This window comes from Coregonus lavaretus (assembly GCF_964263955.1).
Source record: "Coregonus lavaretus genome assembly, chromosome: 2".
Taxonomy (NCBI): Eukaryota; Metazoa; Chordata; class Actinopteri; order Salmoniformes; family Salmonidae; genus Coregonus; species Coregonus lavaretus.
This window is the reverse complement of record NC_139989.1, coordinates 33,925,233-33,952,477: the sequence shown is the minus strand read 5'-3', so window position 1 is coordinate 33,952,477 and position 27,245 is coordinate 33,925,233. Positions and strand designations below refer to the sequence as shown.

Genomic DNA, 27,245 nt, shown 5'->3' with positions numbered 1-27,245 from the left:
GTTGTGGTTGGTCTAATAGTTTGTCCTTGCAGTATAGCTATATAGATTAAACTTTCTTGAAACACTTTCAAATGGGAAATCACATCTAAGTCAATCATATTTCTACTGGAGAGACAGGAAATGTTGATTTAATTCATTTGAAGGTGCTATCGTCAACCCCGACCTCACCTTCACCCCATATTGATTTGTCAGACTGTGTTCTTTCATTACTTTATCATAGAGCTCATGACCTCAATCTCTCCTCAGAAGTAAAGGTCTATTTGAAGCAGTCAGAGAGCTTGGATGGGAAACTAAGTTGAGTCGCTGAAAGAATTTGGCGCTTGTGGATTGAGCTGAGGCCGGGAAGCTTGGGCTGACTGTTAAAAAGCTTGAGTGTCTCTCTTTTTTATCGCAGTAGAAATTCATTTCTTTTAACAGCACAGTGACTTGCAATGTTCTTTCGGCTCAGTAGCTCAGCAAGAATGAGATGAATCACCAGAGCCTATCAAAAAAAGGGCTACTATAACCAATTAAATGCTTGGTCTAGGAAGAAAAAGGAAATTCTTTCAGAGATCAGTGGAGGGTGATGCTATGGACAGGGTCAAAGCATGCCAGACTGTCTTCTTGTGTCAGCTCAGCTCCTCCTGAAGATGCATATTTAGTTACGGGTAGATGTTGGGTACGTCCCAAATGGCACCCTATTTCCGATATGCCCTGGTTAAAAGTAGTGCACTTCATAGGGAATAAGGTGCCATTTGGAATGTGGAGTTTTGGTACACACTCTCTGCAGCATCCGTTATCAAGGCATACATATTCATGATATACTGTTGAAATTAATTAAGAAGGGATTAAACCCAGCCATGGGGATGTTATGTGTTCAGTGAATAACATTATAATTTAGTCTAATAGCGCAATATTCAATGTAAGCCTGATGTCCCCAGAGAGAAGGTTTGCCTACTGGGCCCCGTGTAGCTCAGTTGGTAGAGCATGGCGCTTGCAATGCCAGGGTTGTGGGTTAGATTCCCACAGGGGGCCAGTATGAAAAAATTAAATAAAAAAATGTATGCACTCTGGATAAGGGCGTCTGCTAAATGACTAAAATGTAAATGTATGGTAATGGAGTTAAGGGTACTTTGAAATACTATGTATGGAAATGGGTCAACATGTCTTATTTTTTCAAACAAATTTGACCTTTCACTGACATCAGAAATCATCATATCTGAATTATTGTCCTGAAAATAAACTTTTGGTACAAGGTCATCTTCAGTTTGGTGTAAACCATACTCTTGGTTTATCTTAACATTATTTCACGCTGAATTCTGCTGATCATTTGTCCTCTCTCTGTCACGTGATGTTGTAGCCATGGTAATCTGTCCATGGTGAGTCCTGTCCCTTCCCCTCTCAGTGACATCTGTGTTGTCTCCTACCCAGTTGAGGTGCTTTGTCACATGTCAATTTGTGGCTTTCTTTGGAAGTTCATGTTTATCTGTCTTACAAGAGCAAGGTGCTGTCTGTCATTCAAGACTGAAAGAAACCCTAATAATGACATGCGCCATCATAACTGAGATAATCATACGATCGTTGATCCTTCTACGGTACGTCTCCTTGAATTTTCAAACGTCTATGGTGTACTGCTAGCTACTTAGCGCCTGGGGTTGATTTAAAAAAAACTATTTTGTGAGGATGGATCAGGGGTTTATGTAAAAGCATCAGCTGTGCATACTTGCAGACTGACTGTGCCCACTGCCCAGAGCAACAACCAAAGCATGAACAATTTATGTTATTCTTGGGCTGTTTCTGCACGACCAATACTTGACTGTCCTAATCGGTCTGACACCCTGTGCAGCCTGCCCCGGTGTGTCAACAATAGCCGGCTAAGGCCTGGCCAGGCAGGGGTCTAATGTTAGCTGACTGCCATGGCTTTGTGTTGTCTGTACCCCCCATCTTTCTCTCCACTGACGCTTGGCAGGTGAACCATACAGACTCAAATTCATAATTGTTCAGATTCGTAATTGTTTGGCAGTTCAGTCCCTTCTGTACCCTGAGATCTAGGTTTTATTGTGTTTTTCAGAGAGCAAAATGATACATTTTCTTGTTTGGTTTCTATCGATGTCATGGGGTAGTTCAGTCAAAGGGCGGTTGTTCTGTATAGCTACACTTCAAGGATAGTCTGTCCATATCTATACACTGCTGCACTTTGAGCCTCTATCGCAGGGATCGGCAACAGGCGACCAGTGGGCCAAAACCTTTCTTTTAGTTTTTGGTCCAAAAAAACTGTACAATCACCAGGAATTCAGCAAATATGTGTTTTAATTAGGAAAACTATTCCCACGAATAAAACCCCCACACACGTGATCATGTCTCAATGTAATCAAGGTATGATTTTTGGGCTTAGTTGTGGTCAGTTTGCAGTGTACAAATTATTATAATTATGTTTCCGGCCCCCGACCCATCCGCTCCGACAATGCCACCGCCGCACCTCCACATACAAGTATTATTTCGTTTCTCCTTCATTGTGGTCATTGGGGACCCCTTTTTCTGATGGATTAGGCCTACAATCTCTACAGGTCATATTATTTGACATTTGATCATTTCTGATCTGGATTGTGGATCTTGTGAGAATCAAAAATGGCTATATTGTGATGTGAAAATGTTGTCTCACTAAACCGTCCAGGGGAAATAGCAGGCAGTATAGACTAGACATGAGCTTATGTTAAATATGGAAGCAATGTCAACAAGAGGTCAGTTCTAATTAGCAATTCAATCATTTCTTTTTAATTATACATTCTACTGCTGGGAGTGGAGCTGAGGCATGTGCAAATAAGGTGGTTTCTACTAAAGAGTGTTAGCATGGTCCCAGATCTGTCATATGGTCACAATGACCATAGGAGTTGGCAAGACAGCACAAACAGATCTGGGACCAGGCTAGAACGAGTTAGTCTGTCTGACTCATAAGATCTTGCTTTGACTGACATCCCTGTATTAGAACTCAGAGCACCGTGGACCAGGACCAGCCAGTCTGTTTTGCTGCAGCAGTAGCCTATGAAGGGGGGCTGGCTATATGCCGAGGAATTTTTGCCCAGGCAGCTGTACAGTGGGAGGAATCCGACTGTTGACACCTAACACCCTCTCTCCTCTCATAGGAGACTAGTAGAGCTGTCTGGACGTAGCACAGCATAGCACCCCTTTGGAAATATAGACAGCCTAACACACCTGGCGCAGTCCTGCTATGACAGGGACCAGCCCTACTCATTGAGTACTCAGTCTTTTCTTTTATTCTATAGAAGGTCTTTATTGGTTGTTCTTAAGCACAACAAAAGACATGTCCATACATGGATTACGTCACAGCAAAAGTTTTCCATGGCTTTTGTGTGCCGGACAAGTTATATACACATATTCTTCCTAGGCTGATGATAACAAATATCATTCGTACTGGACATTTTGTTGACACTGGCGCATATTCTTTTTGGAAATCTTTTCAGAACAACAACTGTTTCTTGTTTCCGCACAATGGGTGGATCCCTGAACCGTGGCTCTTTCCTCAAATTTCTTGCCTTGTGACTTTATTTTCCTCCTAATTCTGGAATGAGATTCATTTACAGCAAAAGTGAGCCTGATAAAATCTCAACAACCTGCCTTGTCTCTAAACAAGGACTTCCAGCAAGCAATACCTAAAGATATCGTTTGACTTGCAATATAGTATTCAGTTCGGCTAGGATACTAACAGTTCATATCCAACTTTCCTGCCCTTAGTAATGGAGTAAAATCTTCTCCTTGGAAAATTGGATATTTTGAAAGGCTTTCAGTAAGAAACCATATTACATAATCTGTTGATTAGCATTTAAAACTAAGTCCCCTCATTATTTTCTGTTTGCACTGTATTATCTCAAATGTGTTAAGTGGGCTTCCACATTTTAATCTGGATTATGTTTGAGAACAGTTGACTAATTTGCCACACATACCCATTTTAGAAAATGTCCAAAGATAATTTTCTCCCATTTCCCAAATTCAGTTGGAGCACAACATATTTTGTAAAGAAAGAATGGCACAAAAAAACTGGTGAGAAAATACTGGAGCCAAATAGTTAAGTAAGATAACACATTTTAGTCTACGCTCTTATCCAGAGCGACTTAAAGGAGCAATGAGGGTTAAGTGCCTTGCTCAAGGACATATCGAAAGGTTTTTCACCTAGTCGACTCAGGGATTCGAACCAGCGACCTTTTGGTTACTGGCCCAACACTCTTACCTGCCGCCTTATGACATTGCAAAGAAAATGCAAAACAGTTGCAGGAAATGATGGACACAATAATGTTGTCAGTTTCTCAACTACCCTTTCTCTGTGTGAGGATGAGTGCACTACATCGTCTTATAACTGTCATGATATCTTTCCTTGATTTATGATGATGTTAACGCATGATCAGCCATAACTAAATCATGAGATACTGACACTGTACAAGGTTGTTGTATGTATGTCAGTGCCATATACTGTATGGAGATACTGCATGAAAGGTATGTAATTCACCTCCACATGCTAGTTTCTCTAGCTACTCCTCTTAATCCTCTCACTGACCACATACAGTACAAGCCAATGTGATGTCCCAGGCCAGCTTTAAACATCTGGGTTAGGCTGCAGAGATCCAAAACATCTGGACTGATGACCAAGTTGTATTACTGCATCCCAGCAAGCTGCCGTGGCCTCACTCTGACCACAGATTATTCCTAGTGTAACCAGATCGTGTGTGTGCGTGTGTATTTGTGTTTTTTCCCTTCCAGCAGCTGTTTGATTCAGATACCATTGTTTTGCTCAGAGTGCTATGAGTGCCTGAACATCACATAGATTCAACAATCTTCTGTGACTAATTTATGACTATGTAACACAAAAGATTTTGATACCATTAATATGTACTAGCCGGTGTTTTGTGTGGGCGCGGGTGAGCGTGTTCTTCGATGATTGCCATGGTAACAAATTGCCGCATTCGGCCTGTTGTGTTGACATCAGGTTCTGTGGAATCCTTACTGTAAACAATGGAAGTATCGGTAATTTACACGCCACTCATAGTAATGTGGGGAAATCATTTGATTTGATTTGATTATTCACCACTTCCTTCTTGTGCAAATGAGCAGAAACAATTACTATTACCCAGCAATGAAAAGTAATAACCCCTTAATTATATGAATCACTGTTCATAATTACAGATCAGAAATTACTATTGATTTCATATGGAGCAGGATGGCACCGGTAAAAAAAACCAGTTGATTGTAACAGTTATGTTTCTACTTTGTCAATCAGAAATTGTGCCATCTGTTTGATTGGTGTGTCTTATCCTGTTTTCTCTTATCAAGTGTATGTAGTGTCCTCTCCTTTCTTCACTGGGATAATCAAGGGGACTAGCCTCTTGTCCACTGGGATCCTGGCTCTCAAGGAGATCACAGTAGGGGGAACTGTTTGTGGACTTTGGCTTGGAACTCGGAACTGTGTTTTCCTGTTCTAGAACAGCCTTGATGTGTCCTGTGAGGCTGTGATTCCACAATGCTCTGTATGAGTGCCAACACGGTCTGACCTGTGGATGGGTTTCCTCTCTGGGGACACTCAGCAGTAGTTTATGACACTTGGAAATCACCCATATCAACATATCAACCTTAACTGTGTACTGTACTGTTAACCTGCTGCTGAGGAAGCTTAAATCTTTTTTATTTCATCAAAACCTTTACAACAAGCTAAATAACGACAAGCTAAGCTATCATTGCTTGCAGAGTCAGTCAGAAACCTCCACGCATGTTACGACAAAAGCACCAAATCATTCACTTTCCAAGCTCATCTCATGCTGGCTATTAGTGGAGAGTGGAGCTGTAGTTATTCTGAAATGTCTTGGTAAAGATCTCAATGTTACACATTACATGCTTTTAGGGCCCTTCTTGTGTGTAACCAAAGGTAGCTTTTTTAGCCTCATAGGTGGTAGGGTTGAAGCTGAAAGTCTCAACCAAAGCTTAAAAAACTTTAAGGACCCCTACAAACCTTCACACACCATATAACTCTCCCCCTGGGCCCTGGTAGACAACGGTGCTGAGGCCTGAGAGACCCTTTCTACTGATGTGCTCCAGCTGTGGACCTAACCTTGGACCCCCCCTCACCCCCACCCAATTCTCTCTTTCTCTCTCTCTTTCCCTCTCTGCACTCTCTCTCTCTCCTCTCCCCTCTATGTGCAGCCTGGGGAGGTCCCTCATGATGACTTCCAGCTGGTCTATGCGAGTAGGGAGGAGGTGGAGATGATTTGGTTTGATTCATCTCCTCTTAACTCTCTCCTCACCCTTGGTACCTCTACCTTAAACCCTTTGTATTTCATTTGGGGTAAGAGTGAGTCTCCTTAGATCAAGAAGTTTCCAAGGAGGATTGACCTTGCTCACAGGAGAAGGACAGACTGGGATTGTGACACGTCAGCCTTCCATCCTATCTGCCCTCTCAGGAAACTCCCCCAAACAGTTTTACAAGGCTGTCCAGATTGAGGAAGCCCTTATGGAAAAACCACATGATTTCACATGTGGAAAATCACCTGATTTCACATGTGAAATGTCCACATGTTTTGCACATGCAACATTTTATTTCATAATGTTGTTATTATTATTATAAATAATGTAAAACCATGTGGTTTTGGAAAACTTCACGTGATGCTATTTCACATGAAGTTTCACATGTGGATTTTCACGTGATCACACATTTTGCATTCATGGTGATTTGTTTTTACATGATTCCCTTCATACAAAAAGTTGTTAGGAAGTCCCAGGGAATGTCATAAAATAGCTGCAGTGTTTCCCTCTTACCTATTTGACACACTTTGACATTGTGTATGTTTATTTATACTGTATATATTATTCAACATGTCCTCACCTGGGATTTGAACTCACAAGCTCTTGGTTCATGGCATTCCGATCTTCCTGCTACGCCACCATGTCTGTGTCAATGACTGATTTCTCCTGTATTCCTAGACTTTGGACTTCAAAGTAAATCTCAGCTTTGTATAATACACTCAATAAAATTATTATATTTATCATAGTGATTCAGGAGTAACATTAAAACAGAATAACATGCCTCACCAACATTAGACAACTACAGTGAGGGAAAAAAGTATTTGATCCCCTGCTGATTTTGTACGTTTGCCCACGGACAAAGAAATGATCAGTCTAAAATGTTAATGGTAGGTTTATTTGAACAGTGAGAGACAGAATAACAACAAAAAAATCCAGAAAAACACATGTAAAAACATTTATAAATTGATTTTCATTTTAATGAGGGAAATAAGTATTTGACCCCCTCTCAATCCGAAACATTTCTGGCTCCCAGGTGTCTTTTATACAGGTAACTAGCTGAGATTAGGAGCACACTCTTAAAGGGAGTGCTCCTAATCTCAGCTTGTTACCTGTATAAAAGACACCTGTACACAGAAGCAATCAATCAATCAGATTACAAACTCTCCACCATGGCCAAGACCAAAGAGCTCTCCAAGGATGTCAGGGACAAGACTGTAGACCTACACAAGGCTGGAATGGGCTACAAGACCATCGCCAAGCAGCTTGGTGAGAAGGTGACAACAGTTGGTGCGATTATTCGCAAATGGAAGAAACACAAAATAACTGTCAATCTCCCTCGGCCTGGGGCTCCATGCAAGATCTCACCTCCTGGAGTTGCAATGATCATGAGAACGGTGAGGAATCAGCCCAGAACTACACGGGAGGATCTTGTCAATGATTTCAAGGCAGCTGGGACCATAGTCACCAAGAAAACAATTGGTAACACACTACGCCGTGAAGGACTGAAATCCTGCAGCGCCCGCAAGGTCCCCCTGCTCAAGAAAGCACATATACAGGCCTGTCTGAAGTTTGCCAATGAACATCTGAATGATTCAGAGGAGAACTGGGTGAAAGTGTTGTGGTCAGATGAGACCAAAATCGAGCTCTTTGGCATCAACTCAACTCGCCGTGTTTGGAGGAGGAGGAATGCTGCCTATGACCCCAAGAACACCATCCCCACCGTCAAACATGGAGGTGGAAACATTATGCTTTGGGGGTGTTTTTCTGCTAAGGGGACAGGACAACTTCACCGCATCAAAGGGACAATGGACGGGGCCTTGTACCGTCAAATCTTGGGTGAGAACCTCCTTCCCTCAGCCAGGGCATTGAAAATGGGTCGTGGATGGGTATTCCAGCATGACAATGACCCAAAACACACGACCAAGGCAACAAAGGAGTGGCTCAAGAAGAAGCACATTAAGGTCCTGGAGTGGCCTAGCCAGTCTCCAGACCTTAGGCCCATAGAAAATATGTGGAGGGAGCTGAAGGTTCGAGTTGCCAAACGTCAGCCTCGAAACCTTAATGACTTGGAGAAGATCTGCAAAGAGGAGTGGAACAAAATCCCTCCTGAGATGTGTGCAAACCTGGTGGCCAACTACAAGAAACGTCTGACATCTGTGATTGCCAACAAAGGTTTTGCCACAAAGTACTAAGTCATGTTTTGCAGAGGGGTCAAATACTTATTTCCCTCATTAAAATGCAAATCAATTTATAACCTTTTTGACATGCGTTTTTCTGGATTTTTGTTGTTGTTATTCTGTCTCTCACTGTTCAAATAAACCTACCATTAAAATTATAGACTGATCATGTCTTTGTCAGTGGGCAAACGTACAAAATCAGCAGGGGATCAAATACTTTTTTCCCTCACTGTATACTATTTTAGTTGTCAGTTAATCTGACTATTCTCTCATCATTGATTTTATTTACTTATCTGAGGTAAGTCCATTTTGCTAAGAGAAGTACATTTGATCAATGATGAGAGAATAGTCAGATTAACAGATAACTAAAATAGCAGTGCTAAGTGCAAAGATGTACTGTATTATAGGTAATGAATGTGTAGGGACTTCTGAGAATTCTACAGAAAGATCAGCATAACCCAAATCCGGAGGTTTGCGACTTCAAATCCAAGGTGGGGTCATATTGAAAAGTCAGTTGTAAGTGATCATGCAAATGTAATTATATTGTCATTGGTTAAAGATTTTACAACTTTTTTTATTACATCATTTAGCTCAACAGTGTACCATTTAGCTTAAAGGTATAATTCTTAATTGAAACAATACGAAAGCTGTCACTCCGCCTGTGTTTTGGTGAAAAGCTGAGGGATGGGCCTGGCGAAATGTAACCACTCTCAAATTCACAAAAAAAAAGTGTGAAATCACATTACCTTCCCATAAGATCACGTGTGGAACGTGAAATCATGTGGTTTTTCCGTAAGGGAGGTTCTTACCCCATGTCAGATACACATTCTACACATAAGGAGCTATTCATCAGTCAAAGTGCTCCACTATATCCCCCAGTCTCAGGAGAGCTGTGTGTCTGTCTGTCTGGATGGAGGGCCCAGAGTCTGCTGGCTACTGAGGAGGGTCACAGACAAGCACAGACATTCCTGCAAGGCTGGGGTTTGTATGCTACCCCCCCCCCCCCCCCCCTCTCTCTCTCTCTCTCCCTGAACAAACAAGACAGCTATCTCTCTTTCTCTCTCCTTGTGGCCCGTGGAGCCCTCTGTCACTGCATTGCATTCTGGAACAATTACTGCTTGCACTGAGACCACCTAATAGGGAGTGTGAGACAGCAGCAGTGTGTGTGTAGGCATTGGGACAGAGGAGCTAAAGACACATAATGAAGATGATCTCCGTTTTACATCCTCGTTCAGTGGAGGCTCCTCAGAGGAGGAAGGGGAGGACTATCCTCCTCAGTGAATTTCATAAAAATAAAAATAGTGAAACATTAAAAAAGTTATCCTTTTTAGATTAAACTATACTGAATATATTCACATCACCAAATAATAGATTAAAACAAACTGTTTTGCAATTAAGGTCTCCAGTAGCCGCAACGGCACTCTGTAGGGTAGCACCATGGTATAGCAGGAGGACAGCTAGTTTCCTTCCTCCTGACTTCAATACAAAACCCAGGAGGCTCATGATTCCCACCCCCTTCCACAGACTTGCACAGTAATTATGACAACTTCTGGAGGACATCCTCCAAACTATCAGAGATCTTGCAGCATGAACTGACATGTTGTCCACCCAATCAAAGGATCAGATAATTAATCTAGTACTGAAAGCATAAGCTGCAGCTAGATAGCACAGCAGTGCATAAAATGAAGGAGCAAGAGAGAGAGAGCTAGCTATATTCCATTATCTTTCCCCCCCCCCCACTTTCACCTAGCTAGCAAATGCAGCTAGCTAGTTTAGCCTACTCAAACACCCGGCTCAAACAGCTAGGGATGCTATGTTAGCTAGCTGGTTATGGCTATCCAACACTAGAACTCTTCCAAGTCAAGGTAAGCTTTTGGTTTTATTAATTTATTGCCACCGGGGCCCGCTGGTGTAACTGCTAAACTGCTAGCTGACTGTACACTGTACTGCATGATTCTAGCGGGTTTGCTAATGCGTTAGTTCTAGTAGTTATGTTGACTTTAGCTAATATTGTGACAACGATGTAGGCTGTGTGTAGCAGTAATGATATGAAGGTTTGGCTTGGGACGTTTTTTTAGGCTTGGGATGTTTTGTGCACTGAAGTCCACAAGCGAAGGGAAAAGGTGAGAGGAGGAGAGTGTGTAGATGCGAGAAGGAGTGATACAACAAGCAAAAATTAGCATGCTGTTTGTATGTGGCTGCTATTAAAGTGAACTGTGTTTGCGTGTGATCAAGTGTGTATTCATTCTGCCGATTCTGTTGAAAAAACATTTCTTAAATGGAAGCAAACGGAACGAAACTGGGATATGCATACCGGAATTTGTCCAATAGAAACTCTCGTTTGCAACTGTTGGACTAATGATTACACCCTAGATCAGCTAGATGCAGGCAAGAGTGTGCAAGGCGGTATTGAATGTCTGTCACCTTGATTTCTCAAATTAATTATCTCGACCTGTGTACCTATGTTTTAAACTTTCATTCATAGGCTAAGTTAGGTTGTAGCAACCTCATGATGGGTATAGGGAAAATGTTAGTATCATGTAGTAGCCTAAACCTATCGATGTTACATTGAGCTGGGTGAATGGAATATGAATGACAGCAATATTCGTATAGAAATAAGGCCATGCTCAATTTAAAAAAAATTGTCCTCCCTCATCTTAAACGTCACCGACCGCCACTGTCCTTGTTCACCCCCTAAACCTCATCATTAGTAACCCACACATATGCTTGAATAGGTTTGTGCATCATGTCTGGGGAGGCTAAAGAAAGAAAGTGTGTGAACATTGAATAACAGCTGATTTCTATTCAAATAACCTACAGTACCTCAATCTGCAAAATCACCCATTTATATTGAGCTGTGTAGTGTGAGCAAGGTGTGAAGTGACTAGATGAGATTTGGCCCATACCCATAATGAGCTGGCTCAGATCAGATCGTGGTGGGTAATGTCTGTGTTAAACAATGGGATGGAAATGAGCCAACTGTACATACAGGAAGAGCTGATACAGGAAGCTACATCATAATAGCTGCATTAGGTAGTTAGCTGAATGCTAATGTTAGCAAACCTTAGCTGAACCATAGCTAGATAGTGCTTAGGCCTACATTTACATCATTTAGCAGACGATCTTATCCAGAGCGACTTACAAATTGGTGCATTCAACTTATGATAGCCAGTGGGACAACCACTTAGAAGGATTACTTTTATACTATTCCAGGTATTCCTTAAAGAGGTAGTGTTTCAAGTGTCTCCGGAAGGTGGTCAGTGACTCCGCTGTCCTGGCGTCGTGGGGGAGCTTGTTCCACCATTGGGGCGCCAGAGCAGCGAATAGCTTTGACTGGGCTGAGCAGGAACTGCGGGAACTGTGCTTCCGTAGAGGTAGGGGGGCTAGCAGGCAAGAGGTGGATGAACGTAGTGCCCTCGTTTGGGTGTAGGGTCTGATCAGAGCCTGAAGGTAAGGAGGTGCCGTTCCCCTCACAGCTCCGTAGGCAAGCACCATGGTCTTGTAGTAGATGCGAGCCTCAACTGGAAGCCAGTGGAGTGTGCGGAGGAGCGGGGTGACATGAGAGAACTTGGGAAGGTTGAACACCAGACGGGCTGCAGCGTTCTGGATAAGTTGTAGGGGTTTAATGGCACAGGCAGGGAGCACAGCCAACAGCGGGTTGCAGTAATCCAGACGGGAGATGACAAGTGCCTGGATTAGCACCTGTGCCGGTTTCTGTGTAAGGTAGGGTCGTACTCTGCGAATGTTGTAGAGCATGAACCTGCAGGATCGGGTCACCGCTTTGATGTTAGCGGAGAACGACAGGGTGTTGTCCAGGGTCACGCTAAGGTTCTTTGCACTCTGGGAAGAGGACACAATGGAGTTGTCAACCGTGATGGCGAGATCATGGAGCAAGCTGTCCTTCCCCGGGAGGAAGAGCAGCTCCATCTTGCCGAGGTTCAGCTTGAGGTGGTGATCCGACATCCACACTGATATGTCTGCCAGACATGCAGAGATGCGATTCGCCACCTGGTTATCAGAAGGGGGAAAGGAGAAAATTAATTGTGTGTCGTCTGCATAGCAATGATAGGAGAGACCATGTGCGGATATGACAGAGCCAAGTGACTTGGTGTATAGAGAGAATAGGAGAGGGCCTAGAACTGAGCCCTGGGGGACACCATTGGTGAGAGCACGTGGTGCGGAGACAGATTCTCGCCACGCCACCTGGTAGGAGCGACCTGTCAGGTAGGACGCAATCCAAGAGTGAGCAGCGCCGGAGATGCCCAACTCGGAGAGGGTGGAGAGGAGGATCTGATGGTTCACAGTATCAAAGGCAGCAGATAGGTCTAGAAGGATAAGAGCAGAGGAGAGAGAGTTAGCTTTAGCAGTGCGGAGAGCCTCCGTGACACAGAGAAGAGCAGTCTCAGTTGAATGACCAGTCTTGAAACCTGACTGGTTTGGATCAAGAAGGTCATTCTGAGAGAGATAGCAGGAGAGTTGGCTAGAGATGGCACGCTCAAGAGTTTTGGAGAGAAAAGAAAGAAGGGATACTGGTCTGTAGTTGTTGACATCGGAGGGATCGAGTGTAGGTTTTTTGAGGAGGGGTGCAACTCTCGCTCTCTTGAAGACGGAAGTGACATGGCCAGCGGTCAAGGATGAGTTGATGAGCGAGGTAAGGTAAGGGAGAAGGTCTCCAGAAATGGTCTGGAGAAGAGAGGAGGGGATAGGGTCAAGCGGGCAGGTTGTTGGGCGGCCGGCCGTCACAAGTTGCAAGATTTCATCTGGAGAGAGAGGGGAGTCAAAGCATAGGGTAGGGCAGTGTGAGGAGGACCAGTGGTGTCATTTGACTTAATAAATGAGGATTGGATGTCGTCAACCTTCTTTTCAAAATGGTTGACGAAGTCATCCACAGAGAGGGAGGAGGGAGGGGGAGGAGGAGGAGGATTCAGCAGGGAGGAGAAGGTGGGAAAGAACTTCCTAGGGTTAGAGGCAGAGGCTTGAAATTTAGAGTGGTAGAAAGTGGCTTTAGCAGCAGAAACAGAGGAAGAGAATGTAGAGAGGAGGGAGTGAAAAGATGACAGGTCCGCAGGGAGTCTAGTTTTCCTCCATTTCCGCTCGGCTGCCCGGAGCCCTCTTCTGTGAGCTCGCAATGAGTCGTCAAGCCACGGAGCAGGAGGGGAGGACCGAGCCGGCCGGGAGGATAGGAGACATAGAGAGTCAAAAGATGCAGAAAGGGAGGAGAGGAGGGTTGAGGAGGCAGAATCAGGAGATCGGAGGGAGAAGGATTTAGCAGATGGAAGAGATGATAGGATGGGAGAGGAGAGAGTAGCGGGAGAGAGAGAGCGAAGGTTGCGATGGCACATTACCATCTGAGTAGGGGCAGAGTGAGTAGTGTTGGAGGAGAGTGAGAGAGAAAATGATACAAAGTAGTGGTCGGAGACTTGGAGGGGAGTTGCAGTGAGATTAGTAGAAGAACAGCATCTAGTAAAGATAAGGTCAAGCGTATTGCCTGCCTTGTGAGTAGGGGGGGACGGTGAGAGGGTGAGGTCAAAAGAGGAAAGGAGTGGAAAGAAGGAGGCAGAGAGAAATGAGTCAAAGGCAGACGTAGGGAGGTTAAAGTCACCCAGAACTGTGAGGGGTGAGCCATCCTCAGGAAAGGAACTTATCAAGGCGTCAAGCTCATTGATGAACTCTCCAAGGGAACCTGAAGGGCGATAAATGACAAGGATGTTAATAATATAATATAATAATAAAGCTTGAATGGGCTAGTGACTGTGACAGCATGGAATTCAAATGAGGAGATAGACAGATGGGTCAGGGGAAAAAGAGAGAATGTCCACTTGGGAGAGATGAGGATTCCTGTGCCACCACCCCGCTGACCAGATGCTCTCGGGGTATGCGAGAACACATGATCAGACGAGGAAAGAGCAGTAGGAGTAGCAGTGTTTTCTGTGGTAATCCATGTTTCCGTCAGCGCCAAGAAGTCGAGGGACTGGAGGGTAGCATAGGCTGAGATGAACTCTGCCTTGTTGGTCGCAGAACGGCAGTTCCAGAGGCTGCCGGATACCTGGAACTCCACGTGGGTCGTGCGTGCAGGGACCACCAGATTAGAGTGGCAGCAGCCAAGCGCTGTGAAGCGTTTGTATGGCCTGTGCAGAGAGGAGAGAACAGGGATAGACAGACACATAGTTGACAGGCTACAGAAAAGGCTACAATAATGCAAAGGAGATCGGAATTAACTAAACATCTGGGAAAGCGAGAAAGCGGGGCCTCCCTCACTTATGTTTCACTGAAACACTCAAATATAACTCTCCCAACTTCCACTTTAGAAATTATAATTGTTGTAAACTACAGCGGTCCAATGTTTTCTAGGAATAGACTCTAACTTAGTTTATTCAGCTAGGTAACTTGGTACAGTATTCTTCCGTGAAAACCGCCCAGGGCACCGTATCCTATGACGCCATAGCTAACTAGCATGCTAGCTTCCAATAACACGGTTTAGCACCAATACACAGTTACAACAAACTACCAATAGTGTGTTAACGCGCTAAACAGATCATTTGTGTCCGTGTCTAACGTTGTGTAAAGTTTTGGGGTTAGTTTTGAAAGTTTGAGTGAGTACATCGTCAACTTATTCAGCCAGTTAGTTAGCTAGCTAGAATAGTTAGCATATTAGCTAGCCATTGCTCTCTGTCAACGAACCAACCCCTCCTCTCACGGTATGAAACACACAGAGAGAGCCAAGCTAACGTTAACTAGTCACCCATGTCTTGAATTCCTTTTGAACGACTCTGGTTACCAGTATGTAAATATAAAATTAAAATAAATGTAGGTTATACCTTACCCTTAGTAGCTACTGTTAGCTAGTTAAGTGTAAAGCTAGCTACTGAATCGATTTAGCCAGTTCGCATCTGTCCCAACAGAGAGAAAGCGTTTCCAAACATTACAGCTAGGTCGTTCCAGCTATTGTTTAGTTAGCTATCCAGGTATTAACAAGCTAGCTACATTTCGAGTACAGTAGCTACTAACTACCTAACGTTAACGCTTCAGATTATGAGGTTAGAAAAACAGCTGAATGGTAGGTAGCTAGCTGGCATAATTACAGGTACTCTTAAGCGTGAAATAACATAGGAAACAACTATCCACAGTTGCTAATAGTTGCCAGTAGCTACCCGCTAGCTAGCTAGCTTTAATGGTCCAGTTAGTGGGTTAGCTAGCCTCGTGCTTCACCGGGCTCAGACGAATGCAATACTTACCTACAATAATTACCTACAATAACTACCTAGATAAACTACCTACAATACCTAACTACAATACCTACCTACAATCTAAATACATGGTTTAAGCTTTACTCGACACCACTCGATATAAAGAAGAAGCCAAGCTTACCTCCCGCTTAGAGAAACACAACCTCACCCCATCGCGTCCTCTGACTACATTACAACTTCAGCGTATTACATGAAAGGTTCCTCCATCTTATACAGCGACAATTTCAGAATGTAACAGGCAGTTACTGCAATTTCAGGTGAATACTCTATAAAACAAGTAATCTCCTTCAACTTTCATCAATGTAAAAAGGACCAAAGAGATAGGTACCAGAGAGGGTGCTGGGAAAGATAGAGAGAGAGGGGCGTACTCTAAGCCTGTTCAGTGTCAGGTTTAAAACGAAAAATATTTAATTTGCATCACAATGTATTTCCTTCCATTATTTCAGCCTTTTAGCTATTGGCTCTGTATCCTCAAATATTTAGGAGGCTCTCTCATCAACCTCAGCTTGCTGCATTGGCACAATAAACATTATTTTGCCTAGCACTACATGGGGGACCACCAACAACCTACTGAAGTCGCAGAGAAAACTTTATTGTAATGTGGGCACATAGATGAATTCAGTACCTCTATTGAGTACCAGTTCATGCAATGTGATTTCCCTCATAGCTTCATGTGGGTTGTTGTGTTTGTTGATTAATGTTGTATGTTGATTATGGAGATGAGATGATATCATCTTCTCGGTATGGCACCATGGAATCACTGGGCCTTGTCCTCCATGCTAGATGGAGCTGCCAAGCGACCCATTTTCCCAACATTATTTTCTGGGGACACCTCAGAGTATCCATAGCAACATGCATCAATTGAGCCATTGACCCATTTAGAATCAAAATAGTTTTCTGAAGGACTCTCTGGAGCATGTGAAAATGTGAACTGGGCCAATCAATGGTCCTGTGAATGGGCTAGCCGTACACACACACACGCACACACACACACACACGTGATTCTGCGAAGCACATAGTGTTACAGTGTTACCCCCTACAGAGTCTGTATCACAGTCTATTGAGAAAGAGTATCACAGCCAATAAAAGCAACTGTTAATTGCAAAAATGTCTGTCAATAGACCTTGGACTCTGTGTGTGTGATCTCATGATCATGAGAGAGGATGTTTTCCATGGAATATATTCTTGAACTGAATAACTAGAATTGTTCTGAACAGCTTATGAGGAGTATGCCTGTATGATCCAGGTCATCACCATGGGTACTAGAAAGCACATGGTCATAGCAGTGGAATCAGCCAGCCGTTCTGCCCCTCCAGACAGTTTGGCTGGGGTTTGGAGGATCAGTCGAATCTGATGGCAGAAGTCCCAGCATGTCCTAATATGGTCGGGTACTAGACCGCTAAACTCCATTAAATGCTTTTTGATCTCATGGTAAACAACGATGAGTCATCATGCTTTGTCAGCTGAAAACTAGAACACTTCAACAGAGACAAGCTTGCTCTGTCATTTACTTTATGTAGGGCAAGATGACACTTGAATGTGTTATATAAGAGCAACACATGTCCTATTGTTAGCTACAAGGGAACTTAGAAACTACAACATAAAAAAAAAACATTTTAGTAATTTAGCAGACGCTCTTATCCAGAGGGACTTACAGTAGTGAATGCATACATTTCATACTTTTGATCCCCCGTGGGAATCGAACCCACAACCTTAGCATTGCAAGCGCCATGCTCTAACAACTGAGCTACATGGGACCAACTATATGTGAAAAAGCAGAACAATCGGTGTGCTTTCAGATTGCAATAAGAGTTAATTGTAGAAGTTGTACGATGGTCTACAAGTTTAGCCTTCAACTTTTAATCAAAACCAAACAATACTTTTGTGCATTCACTGCATATTATTATTTCTGATTTAGTTTGAATAATTTAATCATTCTATTTCATGTCTCTCCACAGAGGTGCTCATCAGAGTCCAGGTGTTTGACAACAGTGACCTTTCACCTCTGGCAGAGGCTGCAGTGGAGGTTTATGGGAACCAGTCTACCTTGGCATCCAGCAAGGCGGGCAAAGATGGTGTCGTCATGGTCACCTTCCTGTACCACCCTGGCACGTGGGTCATTATCACGGCAACCAAACAGGGCTTTGTCACTAACTCCGCCCCCTGGCATGCCAGCCGCATCCCCTGTGAGTATAGTGTTTCATTTCTAACATATCACTCTTTCACCTCAGGAATGAAAATAATGTTGTGTTGTTGTGGTATACCACCATTCCATCAAAGTCTTATTCATACTACTTTGTGCGATCACTTTATGAGAACTTAATCCTCACAAAGCTATATTTTAAATACTGATGGCTAAACTATGCAAGTAACGGAAGAATTACAAGAATAATTACCAGAATCCTTTGGGACATTTGATGGAATCAGAGGCCAGGATGCCATCATAAAGGAATGTCCAACAAGCCGTCTCTGCCGATCTATCCTCTGTGGTGTGTGGACAGTCCTATCCAGTTGTTGTTTAACCTCAAATCCTCCACCACATTTCACCTTCTTTGCCTCCTCCTCTTTGGGTCCACTGCCAGGGTGTTACCCCTACGTTGGCACACCCCAGATAACTCCCATCATCTGCAGCATCTCTGTCTCCACCCGCCCACTCCATCTCACCCAGTTGTTGCTGTAGTTATATCCCACCATCGGAGCTGCAAATTCAGCCGTAAGTGAAAGAGCTGTCCTGTCGGCACTAGCGGCTGGAAGCCACTTAGCTGTTAGTGCTGGTCTACTTTTAGCATCAGGGCCAAAAAGTGACAGGAGCCTGGGCTTGTATGAACTGTATGTTGTCCTCCACCATCCACCCTTAAGAGTTAAGCAACCCCATGGCTGCATCATGGGCCCTGGTCAAAAGTAGTGCACTACATAGGAAATAGGGTGCCATTTGGGAGTGGTGTTTTTTGTTTTTTATAGCATCTCCTCTCTGATCCTTGAGGGTAAAATGTCATGGATGCCATCATGCCATGGATAGGGCTGTGACAAATTTTAAATAACCGTGTAATCGACGATTATGGATGAAGTCCGTCATGAAAATAAAAAAAACGTCATAACTGTTTTAATGTAGAAAATATATATATTAGTATTTTTTCAAAATACATTTATATTCAAGTCGACAAACTTTACCCAAAAGTGTTCATACTCTCATACCGTTTCTGTACCATGCCAGAGTATATGGTATTACTGAATGTGCACACAAGGAGCGCTATTTAAAAAAGATATATATATAACCTCAGCAAAAAAAGAAACGTCCTCTCACTGTCAACTGTGTTTATTTTCAGCAAACTTAACATGTGTAAATATTTGTATGAACATAACAAGATTCAACAACTGAGACATAAAATGAACAAGTTCCACAGACGTGACTAACAGAAATTGAATAATGTGTCCCTGAGCAAAGGGGGGGTCAAAATCAAAAGTAACAGTCAGTATCTGGTGTGGCCACCAGCTGCATTAAGTACTGCAGTGCATCTCCTCCTCATGGACTGCACCAGATTTGCCAGTTCTTGCTGTGAGATGTTACCCCACTCTTCCACCAAGGCACCTGCAAGTTCCCAGACTGGGGGGAATGGCCCTAGCCCTCACACTCCAATCCAACAGGTCCCAGACGTGCTCAATGGGATTGAGATCCGGGCTCTTCGCTGGCCATGGCAGAACACTGACATTCCAGTCTTGCAGGAAATCAAGCACAGAACGAGCAGTATGGCTGGTGGCATTGTCATGCTGGAGGGTAATGTCAGGATGAGCCTGCAGGAAGGGTACCACATGAGGGAGGAGGATGTCTTCCCTGTAACGCACAGCGTTGAGATTGCCTGCAATGACAACAAGCTCAGTCCGATGATGCTGTGACACACCGCCCCAGACCATGACGGACCCTCCACCTCCAAATCGATCCCACTCCAGAGTACAGGCCTCGGTGTAACGCTCATTCCTTCGACGATAAACGCGAATCCGACCATCACCCCTGGTGAGACAAAACCGTGACTCGTCAGTGAAGAGTACTTTTTGCCAGTCCTGTTTGGTCCAGCGACGGTGGGTTTGTGCCCATAGGTGACGTTGTTGCCGGTGATGTCTGGTGAGGACCTGCCTTACAACAGGCCTACAAGCCCTCAGTCCAGCCTCTCTCCGCCTATTTCTGACAGTCTGAGCACTGATGGAGGGATTGTGCGTTCCTGGTGTAACTCGGGCAGTTGTTGTTGCCATCCTGTACCTGTCCCACAGGTGTGATGTTCGGATGTACCGATCCTGTGCAGGTGTTGTTACACGTGGTCTGCCACTGTGAGGACGATAATCTGTCCATCCTGTCTCCCTGTAGCGCTGTCTTAGGCGTCTCACAGTACGGACATTGCAATTTATTGCCCTGGCCACATCTGTAGTCCTCATGCCTCCTTGCAGCATGCCTAAGGCACGTTCACGCAGATGAGCAGGGACCCTGGGCATCTTTCTTTTGGTGTTATTCAGAGTCAGAAGAAAGGCCTCTTTAGTGTCCTAAGTTTTCATAACTGTGACCTTAATTGCCTACCGTCTGTTAGCTTTTAGTGTCTTAACGACCGTTCCACAGGTGCATGTTCATTAATTGTTTACGGTTCATTGAACAAGCATGGGAAACAGTGTTTAAACCCTTTACAATGAAGATCTGTGAAGTTATTTTGATTTTTACAAATTATCTTTGAAAGACAGGGTCCTGAAAAATGGACGTTTCTTTTTTTGCTGAGTTTATATTATTATAAAACTATTTAGGCAACAGAAATCTTGATCCAGGAGTGGATTGAATGTCTCTGCTGTAACCAAGAAGCTTGATCTTGACATCTAGCCACTTAGCTATCAAGTTAGCAAACCAAATGCATAGCTGGAGCCCTGAGCTGGATATAATGTATTTGACAGGTCTTACATTTCTTATAGTTATACTTAATTTATAGTCTGTGCTTAATTTGGAACAGGATCCGGCACCTCTCACGGCATGATTTATTAATTGTTTGATTACATTTTTAAGTCCAACAATCAAGAGAAAGATGGTGAATCGAACCCGAAACGAGCCGGAGAACTGTCAGTGCCAGATGAGAGGAGTGAGGGGAAAACTGCCTTAGCTAGCAGCGCTGCTAATCCCGCCAGTTCAGCACCACCACCGGCACCTAAACTAGCTAGTAGGTGTACTAGCGAGTCAGACTCGGCGGGAGAGGGGGACGGGGAGCTGGGGAGGGGATGGGGGACAGTGAATCCACCGATAAAGTGTTCGGAGCAGGTTCAATTTGGACGGAAGCTCAGTTCGAGAACAAGCAAACGTATAACCCCTGGCTTGTCATGCAAAATTCAAAGCTGGGATGTACAACATGCAAAAACGTAGGGAGCTTGGGTCTAGAAAAGACTGGAGGGATTAAATTAGTCAAAGAGTAGGTGGAATGTACAGTAACGTCCTCTGCCTCTGACGTAAACAAACAACAAAGGGCACTCCGTTTTTCAACATACCCGAACCAAGGTGCATTTGGTGGCAGCAAGCATTGTAGACAAGGTTAAAGAGGGTTCCCAGGTTTATAGTTAACACTCAAAATGAGAAAAAAAAATTGACACTACAGCCAGAGTCTTCCGAACAGCCTTACAAGGAGTATAAACGTCATGGCTTTGAGCAAGAAATTAACTGTCAGGAGTTAAATGGACTTGACAAGGGGAGAGTCATTGTGGGAGATTTTGAAAACTAAGGTAGGAACATATTTTTCCTTTACAAACTTGTTCTGTACTGTGAAGTTAATCTGAGTATGTGCTTCATATTATCACAGAGGCAGGAGGCCTATGTATTCTCATATGTGTGTTCTGCTGTAGCCTACATTGATTTATTTTATTGTGATATATATATATTCCAATATTGTGATATTTGTTCTACTGCTACATTGATTTCTTGAAAGTTATATGACATTCGGGTCTTGTAAGCTCCACAGCTGAGTATGTGTGCATATGTTTTTGGCGGGTGTTTTGCAGTGACGTAATTTTATTTTGCTATACATTGATGTCTTGAAAATTAGGCTATAAGAAATTCGGACTTGTGTAAGCCCCACAGCTATACTCGAGTATGTGGGGTGTTCTGCAGTGACGTCTAAAATGCTTTTAATTAATCAGCACCTTGGAGAGCGCTGTCCATTTCACCACCATAGATAGTAGGCTAATTGGCTGTTTAGTCTGCCTGCTGCCCTGCTATGTTGTGTTTGTCACTTTTTTTTCTCTTCCAGTACCTCAGAGGCCCCCGGATAACGCCCCCACTCGTGCTCACTATGTGTTCCGGGACCTCCCTATTTACAAATTAAGCAGTGTGCATTGTAAGGGCACCCCAATCTCTGATCCCAGGGTTGGGGTCAATTACATTATAAATTCAGTTAATTCAGGAAGTAAAGTTTCATTCCATTTCAGTTAGCATTGGAATAGAAAGTTGGCATTGGAATGTAAGTTTCCTTACTGAATTGAAACAGAATAGTCCCTACCCCTGTTTGATCCCTTCACTGATCTGGCTCCATGCCTTAGACGGTGGTGGGAATATTTCCTGTGGTTTCCATCGTCGTATTTCATCCCTCATGCCGTTTGAGTTGATAATGTTCTGAAAGCATCTGTTGTCACTCGAACAGCCAGGCGGATTGATCCAGCACACATTTCTTGTTGATAGTCTTGCTGAGACCTCCAAGCTTTTAAAAGGCCAATAAGCTTTTAACTGCCATTCATTTGCGGGCAGAGAGCTGCTTCAGAAGGGATGGAGCATTACTGTAGCTCTTTCCTCCATTATTCCAACCGCAGCACCTTTTTGATCTAACACTTTTTTACCTGCACTCTCTGATACTGTAGCCTACATTCAATGACATACAGTACCAGTCAAAGTTTGGACATACCTACTCATTCAAGGGTTTTTCTTTTTTAAACTATTTTATACATTGTAGAATAATAGTGAAGACATCATAGCTATGAAATAACACATATGGAATCATGTAGTAACCAAAAAAGTGTTAAACAAATCAAATATATTTTATATTTTAGATTCTTCAAAGTAGCCACCCTTTACCTTGATTACTGCTTTGCACACTCTTGCCTTGATGACAGCTTTGCACACTCTTGGCATTCTCTCAACCAGCTTCATGTGGTAGTCACATGGAATGCTTTTCCAACAGTCTTGAAGGAGTTCCCACATTTGCTGAGCACTTGTTGGCTACTTTTCCTTCACTCTGCGGTCCAACTCATCCCAAACCATCTCAATTGGGTTGAGTTCAGATGATTGTGGCCAGGTCATCAGATGCAGCACTCCATCACTCTCCTTCTTGGTCAAATAGCCCTTACACACACAGCCTGGAGGTGTGTTGGGTCATTGTCCTGTTGGAAAAACAAATGAAAGTCCCACTAAGCACAAACCAGGTGGGATGGTGTATCGCTGCAGAATGCTGTGGTAGTCATGGTGGTTAAGTGTGCCTTGAATTCTAAATAAATCACAGACAGTGTCACCAGCAAAGCACCCCCACACCATCACACCTCCTCCTCCATGCTTCACGGTGGGAACCACACATGCGGAGATCATCCGTTCACTTACTCTGCGTCTCACAAAGACATGGCGGTTGGAACCAAAAATCTCAAATTTGGACTCATCAGACCAAAGGACAAATTTCCACCGGTCTAATGTCCATTGCTCGTGTTTCTTGGCCAAAGCAAATCTCTTCTTATTATTGGTGTCCTTTAGAAGTGGTTTCTTTGCAGCAATTCAACCATGAAGGACTGATTCACGCAGTCTCCTCTGAACAGTTGATGTTGAGATGTGTCTTTTATTTGAGCTCTGTGAAGCATTTATTTGGGCTGCAATCTGAGGTGCAGTTAATTTGCTGATTTCTGAGGCTGGTAACTCTAATGAACTTATCCTCTGCAGCAGAGGTAACCCTGGGTCTTCCTTTCCTGTGGCGGTCCTCATGAGAGCCAGTTTCCTCATAGCGCTTGAAGGTTTTTGCGACTGCACTTGAAGAAACTTTCAAAGTTCTTGCAATGTTCCGTATTGACTGACCTTCATGTCTTAAAGTAATGATGAACTGTCATTTCGCTTTGCTTATTTGAGCTGTTCTTGACATAATATGGACTTGGTCTTTTACCAAATAGGGGTATCTTCTGTATACCCCCCTACCTTGTCACAACACAACTGATTGGCTCAAACGCATTAAGAAGGAAATAAATTCCACAAATTGACTTTTAATAAGGCATTCCTGTTAATTTAAATGCATTCCAGATGACTACCTCATGAAGCTGGTTGAGAGAATACCAAGAGTGTGCAAAGCTGTCATCAAGGCAAAGGGTGGCTACTTTGAAGAATCTCAAATCTCAAATATATTTTGATGTGTTTAACACTTTTTTTTGGTTACTACATGATTCCATATGTGTTATTTCATAGTTTTGATGTCTTCACTATTATTCTACAATGTAGAAAATAGTCAAAATAAAGAAAAACCCTTGAATGAGTAGGTGTCCAAACTTTTGACTGGCACTGGATGGTCATAATGATTGAACCACAATGTTCATCCAAGTGGTAAACCTCTTTCTTGTCTTTTTTTCTTTCTCTTTTTGTGTTTCTCATTTTCACAAACCCTTTTTAATTGCTCTTCCATTTCATGCCTGCATTTGTTCCCCAGCCATTGTTGTCTCTGTCAACAAGTTCTCTCCACAGAGCACACACACTGTCAGCAGACTTAGCATTGTAATTATGGGTATACAGAAATAGACAAACTTCAATGTCCCCAAGTTATCCCCCTGGGCCCTGCCTATTACCCCAATTACGTTTCCATGGATTCTGGAATCACTGAAGTCATTCTGAAGTGAACTGGATTGATTAAATTAACTTCATTTGGAATATATTTCATAATATTTATTCTCTATAGGTCTATACTATAATCCTATTTAATTTAATTACAGTATATCCATATAAATTCCTGAGCCATTTTAATAAGGCACTGCATGGAAATTGGAGAGGGCTGCAGAGTGCTGACAACAGAACAGAATCATGTCTTTGATGATTGTGATAATGAGAATCCACTCGGTCTGTTTGCATTTCACAAACTTTATAGACACTTAAACCATTATGACATTGCAGAAATCCAAAGAGAGATGCTAGCCTGGTTCCAGATCTGTTTATATAGTCAACTCATATGGTCGTTATCATAGGGTAGGATTTGGCAAGACCGCACAAACAGATCTGGGACCAGGCTGGAGATATACAGCTTTTCTGTCCCTATCACAATAACTACCATATGTGTGTGAACATAAGTTAATCAATAACTATGTGTAAACTGTTAACGTACTATAACCATGACTCAACAAACTGAGAGAGGATGTGGGTCGGCCCTGCATCCTTTGTCCCTTATGCTTTCAAACCCAAAACGCCTTCCCAGTCTCCGTCAGTAGTGTTCTGTTCGTCACTGACTATGTTTGCCCCTCTATTCTCCTCTCGTATTTTATTATCGTCGGTCTAAGAGAGACAAATGTCTATTTTGAAAGCCGCAGTGTCCTACAGCCCGGCTAGGCCGTCCCCTCCAGCCCTTCTATAATCTGTGGTTGTCATGCAAGTCCCAGGGATGGATGACTCATCGCCATCGCTGATATGTTTCATTGTGCAGCGAGACTAGGTGCTGCTCGCTCACAGCTCTGGTTGATTCAGCTGAAGTCAGGGGGCCGAACCTGAACTGAAGGGTGGATGATAAAACTGGTGTCTAGGAGGCAGGTGTCTTGTCTCTCTTTCCCCTAATGTGGATCCTCCTCTCTCTCTCTCTCACTTTCCTCCCCATCCCCTTTCCCTTCTCCCCTGTGTCAAATTCACCCTTTTTTCTCCCTCTGTCACAAAGTCTTTTCTGGCTCTAGATCTGGCTCTTGTCTCTCCCCCTATCTGTGCCTCAGGCCTAATGCTGTATATGCTCTGGTCTGACAAGCAGTCACCTTCCCTTTTCTCTGCTTCCCATGGTGGAGAATATTAAACACTGTGGGATATGCCTGCCTGTTTGTGTGTGCGTGTGTGATCTCTCTGTGCGTGTGTGCGTTTGCGATCTGTGTGTGTGTGTGGGAGAAAGGGGCGAATTTCCCAGTTCTCTCAGTTAAAGCACCATCTATGAACCTGGGGTGGCGTAACCTGCCAGTCTCACTCTAACTGTAGCTCTTAGCTCTTGGAAAGCATCCACCCACACACAGAGCATACCTATACAGCTTAATAATTCAAGCTGCAGGGAACGGTGTAAACACTGCATGCTGCATCGACTCTCCTTCTAAACCACAGTGACTTCAATACAGACATCTGCACACAAAGCTTTCCCTTTATGGAATGATCAGCATTTAACATACAATGCACGGTATACAGTGGGGAAAAAAAGTATTTAGTCAGCCACCAATTGTGCAAGTTCTCCCACTTAAAAAGATGAGAGAGGCCTGTAATTTTCATCATAGGTACATGTCAACTATGACAGACAAAATGAGAAAAACATTTCCAGAAAATCACATTGTAGGATTTTTTATGAATTTATTTGCAAATTATAGTGGAAAATAAGTATTTGGTCAATAACAAAAGTTTCTCAATACTTTGTTATATACCCTTTGATGGCAATGACACAGCTCAAACGTTTTCTGTAAGTCTTCACAAGGTTTTCACACACTGTTGCTGGTATTTTAGCCCATTCCTCCATGCAGATCTCCTCTAGAGCAGTGATGTGTTGGGGCTGTCGCTGGGCAACACGGACTTTCAACTCCCTCCAAATATTTTCTATGGGGTTGAGATCTGGAGACTGGCTAGGCCACTCCAGGACCTTGAAATGCTTCTTACGAAGCCACTCCTTCGTTGCCCGGGCGGTGTGTTTGGGATCATTGTCATGCTGAAAGACCCAGCCACATTTCATCTTCAATGCCCTTGCTGATGGAAGGAGGTTTTCACTCAAAATCTCACGATACATGGCCCCATTCATTCTTTCCTTTACACGGATCAGTCGTCCTGGTCCCTTTGCAGAAAAACAGCCCCAAAGCATGATGTTTCCACCCCCATGCTTCACAGTAGGTATGGTGTTCTTTGGATGCAACTCAGCATTCTTTGTCCTCCAAACACGACGAGTTGATTTTTTACCAAAAAGTTATATTTTGGTTTCATCTGACCATATGACATTATCCCAATCCTCTTCTGGATCATCCAAATGCACACTAGCAAACTTCAGACGGGCCTGGACATGTACTGGCTTAAGCAGGGGGACACGTCTGGGACTGCAGGATTTGAGTCCCTGGCGGCGTAGTGTGTTACTGATGGTAGGCTTTGTTACTTTGGTCCCAGCTCTCTGCAGGTCATTCACTAGGTCCCCCCGTGTGGTTCTGGGATTTTTGCTCACCGTTCTTGTGATCATTTTGACCCCACGGGGTGAGATCTTGTGTGGAGCCCCAGATCGAGGGAGATTATCAGTGGTCTTGTATGTCTTCCATTTCCTAATAATTGCTCCCACAGTTGATTTCTTCAAACCAA

General features: G+C 43.5%; 1 protein-coding gene across 1 annotated transcript in view; it reads left to right on the top strand.

Moving 5' to 3' along the window:
• The window catches only part of LOC311147662 (protein FAM171A2-like), a gene marked incomplete at both ends in the record, with an annotated part of 71,149 nt that overhangs the window by 1,655 nt on the left and 42,249 nt on the right, over positions 1-27,245 (top strand). The window contains one exon of the mRNA XM_084184409.1: positions 17,668-17,895. Coding sequence (XP_084040535.1) covers positions 17,668-17,895 — 228 coding nt within the window. The remainder of the gene's footprint in view (positions 1-17,667; positions 17,896-27,245) is intronic.